Source organism: Myxocyprinus asiaticus, chromosome 14 (genome assembly GCF_019703515.2).
Source record: "Myxocyprinus asiaticus isolate MX2 ecotype Aquarium Trade chromosome 14, UBuf_Myxa_2, whole genome shotgun sequence".
NCBI classification, from domain to species: Eukaryota; Metazoa; Chordata; class Actinopteri; order Cypriniformes; family Catostomidae; genus Myxocyprinus; species Myxocyprinus asiaticus.
This window is the reverse complement of record NC_059357.1, coordinates 26,348,237-26,355,559: the sequence shown is the minus strand read 5'-3', so window position 1 is coordinate 26,355,559 and position 7,323 is coordinate 26,348,237. Positions and strand designations below refer to the sequence as shown.

The 7,323-nt window shown below is 38.6% G+C and overlaps 1 protein-coding gene across 2 annotated transcripts; it reads right to left on the bottom strand.

Annotated features, from left to right (window-relative positions):
• Positions 1–10: 10 nt before the first annotated feature.
• LOC127451125 (nuclear distribution protein nudE homolog 1-A-like) lies at positions 11–7,063 on the bottom strand. 2 transcript variants are annotated; one of them, XM_051715565.1, is made up of 9 exons: positions 6,883–7,063; positions 5,911–6,015; positions 5,577–5,730; positions 3,596–3,744; positions 3,347–3,483; positions 2,970–3,173; positions 2,211–2,296; positions 1,836–1,981; positions 11–1,713 (listed from the first exon to the last, which is right to left on the bottom strand). In XM_051715565.1, the coding sequence occupies exons 2-9, from the start codon at positions 5,994–5,996 to the stop codon at positions 1,665–1,667; spliced, it is 1,011 nt and encodes a 336-aa protein (XP_051571525.1). In that variant the 5' UTR covers positions 5,997–6,015; positions 6,883–7,063; the 3' UTR covers positions 11–1,664. The 2 variants fall into 2 exon arrangements, with proteins under 2 accessions (XP_051571525.1, XP_051571526.1); XM_051715566.1 differs by having other exon boundaries at positions 5,911–6,012.
• Between the last annotated feature and the right edge of the window lie 260 nt (positions 7,064–7,323).

The following is a 7,323-nucleotide window of genomic DNA, read 5'->3' as shown; positions in this document are numbered from 1 at the left end:
AAATCAGTCCCATAATATAGACATTTTATTTTGTAGGTTAGTAATAAACCAACAAAAAAATGGTTTTACACAGGCAGGAGAAACTAAGCATTGCTTTTGAAAAGGAATGCAGACATAGCAGATGTCATTAATAGCAAAGAAAATACAAGTTGACAATTATATAATTGGCAATTGTGCATGCCTTGTGCCTATAGAGACAAACACTTAACAGAATTTGGACTGTAACAACATCTTTAGTGAGGTTATTGCTTACATGATGCCCTGAGATGACTCTGGTGCAATAAAGTGTGCTAAATCTTCCTTTCAACCATCATTGTCTATTATTTCTATCATTACTTCTCATTAGTACCGCTAGGCAAAGTGGAAAATATAATGTATTAATTCTCCCTTACATTTCTATTTTTAACATAAAAATATTTGTTCCCTTCACTGAAGTATTCATATTGCTTGTTAATTGACTTAATCTACAACTCTTGCATAACAGAAATGTGAAAACTAAGGCGTTAAACCACTTAGAATTCAATGTTTTTCTCTCATCCAGGACTCTCTGACATATCAAAGAATTAATACATTGGGAAGAATAGCAAAGTGATGCTGGAGCTCCCTTCAGGCTAGTAAGTTACCCAATACCCATGCTAACTTTGAGGAAAAGCATGTTATGGCCACAAAATTAAGGCACGTTACATTCATGTACAGTGCATGGTATGACAGTAAAGACTCTTCAGTACTGTAGATACAATCTTTTAAATCAAAGATGGCACTGATACAAATGAGGTTTCCTACCTTGCATTAGCTAAAACTAGAACATAAAAAGGCCCTAAAGTGGATGCTGTCATCATGCATACTGTACACATTTCTGCTACGGCTGGTTATTCAAATAAGCCCTTAAGAGGGCAACAATAAAATGAGATATGAACAGCAGCTTCAGTTCACAACAGATCACCATCCCCCTTGTAACATTAATTCCAACTCTGAACACTGAAGACAAAGTTCCATCAGTTAGTAACAAAATCCTACAGATCATATATATATATATATGCTAATATTTAAAAAATAAAACCAGGCATTTCTGCATTAAAAATGAACCTGCTGTCAACATCGCTCGAGTCCTGTGTACAACAATAAGTATGTGCAATAGAGGTTTCACTCAGATTATTGTTCAGTAGTTCAGTGCCAAATATAATGGGGTTGCAGAGGTAAGTATAGCTTTTTTCAGTCACCTGCATCTCCCAATTCATGGTTCCAAAAGAGCAAATCATAAAATTACAGTGCAGATTAAAAATGTCAAAACTGCTATGTCACCAGAAATCTAAAAACAACACAAACAAACAACAAACAAACAGTGTGAACTTAAGTACATCTGCAACACACACAAAAACTCCCAACAAAACAGTAAAACAACAGGTAGTACAGTCATTCCAGAGGACAGAGAGGGCTGGTAAACAGTGGGGATATGAAAGTCTCTATAATGGGTTTGATGTGACTGCAAAAGCAGAACCCTTCACAGAAAACGAATGATGAGTGGAAGAATTAGAAGGATAGCATAAAGATATGCATCAGCTCCTGAAAAAGCATTTTCATTTTAATGAATTGGGAATATTGCATTTCCCAAGGATTTGGGAATGAAAGACACACTTGTGTACTGAGAGCAGATAATGCTTTATTCACAGCATTATCTTCTGTCCTATTCCAAAGTCCAACCGTTTCACCATCCTGCAACACAAACCAAAGACAAAGGCATGAAGAACACCAAATTATTAACAAGCCAGAGATGTGGTACAATGCACATCAAGTTCAATCAATTAAAGAGGTGCGCTTCAAATTGTGAGACTAACCCCTTATCATAGAGGCCATTTGCATTGGATGGATTTTCTTGGGTTTCTCGTGAAATACTTGGTGAACTCTGGCCAATCGCTGCATGACCGGGTGTTTTCTCATGGATGTGTAACTCTCTGCATGATGCTAGCTTTGATTCAAGGTTCTGAAACATGAAACAAAGCAACATAATATAAGTATATCACAACTACATATCTACATCTGAAGCAGGGAGAGAAAACTTTAAATAATAATAACTGCTACAGGTTTCTGCATGTCTGTGCAATTCTGTCACTATAGTTTAGTAACAACTCACAGACAATGGACCAGTGAATTGAAAAACTCTGTAGTTAAGTGGTAACATAATGCCTAAAGCAATTAACTGCTGAACTCACCCCAACTTTCCTTAACAACTCTCCAACGATGTTGAGGGCAGATATCCGTGCAGATGTGGTAAGAGGAGTTCCAGTCAGACCTTCAACTGGACATGATAGTAAAATAAAATTAGTCATATTACTTTATAGTTATCCTTGAAAATTAGTAATAATGTAAAATTCAGTGTTAGAAATTAAGTTTTTAAATGTATGGTAGTAACTAAATACACTCACTGAGCACTTTAGTAAGAACACCTGTCCACCTACTTATGCTATTATCTAATCAGTCAATCGTGCAATGCATAAAATCAGCAGATACAGGTCAGGAGCTTCAGTTAATGTACACATCAACCATCAGAATGGGGAAAAAATGTGACTGTGGCATGATTGTTGGTGCCAGATGGGCTGGTTTGAGTATTTCTGTAACTGCTGATCTCCTGTGATTTTTACGCACAACAGTCTCTAGAATTTACTCAGAATGGTGCCAAAAACAAAATACATCCAGTGAGCGGCAGTTCTGAGGACGGAAACACCTTGTTGATGAGAGAGGTCAACGGAGAATGGCCAGACTGGTTTCGTGCTGGCAGAAAGGCTACAGTAACTCAGATAACCACTCTGTACAATTTTAGTGAGCATAATAGCATCTCAGAATGCACAACATGTCGAACCTTGAGGCGGATGGGCTACAACAGCAGAAGACCACGTCGGGCACTTTATTAGGACCATAGTTTTCCTCATAAAGTGATAAGTGAGTGTAGGTTTATCTGTTTTTGAGCTCACTTCGGCTGTACGATGCCAGGGGCGTGTTGAATGTGCTCCCCGAGCCTGGAGGCCTAGAGGGCGTGGCAATGAAAGATGGGAGGGTGGCATTAACAACAGAAGAGGGTCTTGAAGGTGTGGCTTCTGGCTTTTCGGTGTCTTTCGAGAGGCTGATTGACGGTTTACGCTCCTGTTTCTGCTGAACAGCCAACTCTTGTCTTAAATCTGCCCAGAGCAGAAAGACAACATGCAATCACCATTGACAAACAGGAAATCTGTTAAAACATTTGTGACTGACAAAATTGCTTGATCATACAACTGATGATCATGGAAGTTGTTCAGTTAGATGAGAGTGAATGGTGCATATGCACACAGGTTGCCCTGTGAATCAAGTTTACCTCTAGCTTCGTCCTTCAATCTCTGTACTGATTCTAGAAGATTCTCCTTTTCATCAAGCTCACTCTCAAGGAAGGCATTTCTCTCTATTACATGATTCATCCTCTGCTCGAAGTCCTCAAGCGACATTATAGTGGCCCTGTAAGAGTCAGCGGGATACACACACAGGTTTTATGAATTAACAGTAAAAGTCAAGAATATCTTAAACAGAATGCACAAGCCATTATAAATTTCTTCACTAGCAAAAGCACCTCTTTGCTCTTTCCAGGTCATCGTTGGCCTGCTCCAACTCCCGAATGTACTTGTGTAGTTGGTCCTTGATGGCTGTGGTCTCTGCTAGATCACCTTCGAGAGTAGAGATTTGCCTGACTGCCTCCGAGTGCTGTGTTTCATACTTCTCCTGTTAATAAACAAAACCAAATATTGTCTTTTTACATTACATACCAGAGCAAGAGAAACAGGCCCTTGATAAAAAGATGATTATTTAAAAATGTATAAGGCACATGGCACTGTTATACAATAAGAATGATCAGTTACATGCAACTTGACTTGGGTCTCTTTTTAAATCAACACTGCAACATGGTTTTACAAACATGCTCCTACAATAAGCATCAATTAAAAGCATGAGTGAGAGTCCCTCTGCCCTCCAGACACTGATGCAGAAATAAGCATCAGATGCTTTCCTGACCCTGAATCGGGTCTTTGTTGTTTTTCTGTGAATGTGGGATTGTGTCCTCAGTAAGCAAAGCACTGTGTACTGAAACATCCAGCCACAGACATTCTGGAAGTACATGTTCCATCGAAGAGCATTCAAATGCTTTTATCTGTGTATATATACCTACGATTGAATGCAAGTTATACTGTAGATAGTAAAATTATTATTCAAATTTTACAGAACGCTAAATACCATAGATGTGCCTTAAGAGAACAGCACATCAGTTACACAGCTCCTCCAAATGTGTCCTCCAACAGGTACAGAGGACAGACAAAAAGTTAACAGCTTATTATGTCTTTCACATATGGATCCAAGTCATACTTGTAGTCACATATCATATACAATATGAAACCTTAGTATATAACAAAGAGAAAAACGTACCGTTAATCCCCACATTTAAATGTTGCTGAGCCAATTTTTGGAGTTATAACATCTTTAAGTCTTTTGGGATAAGTTTTTAAATGCTTTGCAAATTTTTGAGGTGTGGCCATGGCCCATTTTTCCCTAAAAGCTGCCCATAAGACTGACAACTTGATTAAAGATCCTTCACTGTGAGTTTGTTTGACAATATGTTTGTTATCTTTATCTTAAGAGTTACAGAGAACACATTAAGTCTATTGCGTCTTTGTTAGGGCAAAGGTTTTTCATCCATGTAAACACATCGCTCGGAACCAAATACTTATGAAAAAAGCATATTAAATCATATATATTTTGATGGAACATATATTGACATATTACAAATGTTGGATTTCAGTGTTTTGAAATACCAGTATCATGATGAACTAATGTACTTTTTTAGGATTTGTTATTCAGTAAAATGAGAGAGTTTGTACAGGGTCTGAATACCTTTGCAAGGCAGGCTTTACAGGTTAAGGTTAAAGATATGCTGGTGTCTACCTGAAGCTTCCAAAAGAGCTGTTTCCTACAGTGGCCGAGAAGTGCACAACACAACCAAATTAAGCCACAACACAACAAAATTAACAGAAAAAATATATATATATATAATTTTAAGCACTGTATTTTAAGTCGGGTAGCAGTCTGACTCAATACATGAGAGATCACGAGGCTGCTCGGAAGATTTCGGCAGCTGTTTGTCTCACTGCAAGTCACTACAAGAGTTCCCCAGTCAATGTGTCACAAGAAAGAGTTGACCGGGAAACTGAGCATGTCCCCTGAGCGAGGGCTACAGCCTGCATACGGCCCATTTTCGTGGGAGCAGGACACCTTATAAGAGCTGCCAGCATCATTTTCAGCAAATGTTGATGAAGTTATGTGCATTGAGTTCTGGTAGAAACCCAACCAGGTATTGGCCAGAGCACTAAAGAACAAACAAGTACAGTGTTTTAGAACTATTTTTCTCTGATAAACTTTGTTGTGGTGTATCTGATTAATTTTGTTGTGTTGTGGCTCATTTCCGTTGTGTTTTCAGCTTTTATTTGCTTTGCAAATTTGGATGTGTTGTGCATCCCTTGACCACCGTAGTTTCCTAACCATGTGCTTATAATTTGCCACAATACCTTGTAGTTTTCTAATTCCATTCGAAGCCTGTTGTTAGCTGTAAGCAGTTCTCGGTTACGGGCCTCACACTGCTTCAGTTCTGCCTCCAGTTCCACCTCATAGTCTCGACTCATTTGCTGAAACTCTTGCAGCTCCTCCTGCGCCTCATCAGCCCTGAAAACACACCGAAGCCATTTAATAACACATATGAAATGTGGGCTCTTAGGCTGATCTGATGTATTTAGCATCAAACCTGTACACATGTCTTAATTTCCCTTAAGATCCTTCACATCCACTGTTGATCAAATTACATATTTTAATTCATAAATCAGAATAAAAAACATATTAAACTACCTCTGCTGGTATTTGGCAACCTGTTCCTTCCAGAAGTCCCTCTCTTCCTCAACAGATGCAAATGAGGTTGGCTCAGGGTCACTCATTGCTGTTCAGTCGGGTCTACTGGCGAAATATAATGACAATCAATAAGGTATATTAAACAACCTAGACCAAAGCTGACACGTTCTACCACTTTCTAAGTCTGTCTGGTTCAAAAGACCAAAACAATTAAGTTTTTATATGGCCAGCCAGCTGAACTCTATACAAGGCAAAGTGAAGATTAGTATACATAATACATACAGGGGTAGGATCTGAGCAAAACATTTGTGCCTGTGGAGATAAATTACAGGCACACACTTACTGCTGTGGTCTTGTGTGTTTCATTGAAATAGGCAAAACAGAAGAGGAAGGGCGTGTCTTGTTATGATTTTTAAAAGCTGGAGATATTTCGCCTCGGCATGCAACTGTTACCATTTGTAACGGTGAAATTGTGTCTATATTTAAAGGCCCGGTGACTAACTGAAGACTTCTACTAAAGGATGATTTACTACCTCAAGCTAAGCTAACCATACTAAATACATTCGCCACTAAAAATAGAGTGAAATAAGGTGACGTACTTTTGTATTACTGATAAAAAGAGCAAGTGGCCACACCAGCATTACTATTCCTACATAATAGAAGAAAGAAGGTAATATCACCATTACAGGCAAACATTTCAGGGTTAAATGTGCTAGCGGGCTATCAGCAAACACCGGTCACTCAAAGTTATGTCAACGGTCGGGTAATTCGATTTATGAAGGTTACTTCAACAACTTCATATAGAAGATGATGCTGACATGAAATACTTAATGAAATAGTGTTATATGACAGTAGCGATGTGAGTAAAAGCAGGTTTGCTTAAATATGAGAGAACTAACATTTCTCTTAAATTATCTGAACTGTTAAAACTATCACCATAACCAAGAGCCATCACGCTAGCTAGCAACTTACCTCTGGGAAATGCTCAAAGTTTCCTATCTCCAGATATGTACTTATTTAATGTGAGAGAAAATACTATGATTCAGATTGTTGAGAGTAAAATAAAAACACAATACGCAGTTAATTTGTTGGGACGTTACACTCTTGACAATGGGATTCTTCCTCTGTTGTGTAAAAACTCTCAGCTCGTGGTTTGTTTCATGCCCGTTTCCGATTGGCCTGTTTGTAATGACGCCGTCATTTTGAGAACCATCGGTTGGTTGTTTGGTTATGTTTGTTTCAAGCAATCCTCCGTTATCTTCCTCAGCCATTAGGATGCGCTGTAGAAACCAGAGCCTTTTTTGTCAAGTTTAGCCAACATTCTTAGCATAAAATAGCATAACGCGGCGGTATACTGGGAGGAGACAAGAGGCCGTTTTTTAACGGATGTCTATGGGGGAGATGCTTCAGTGT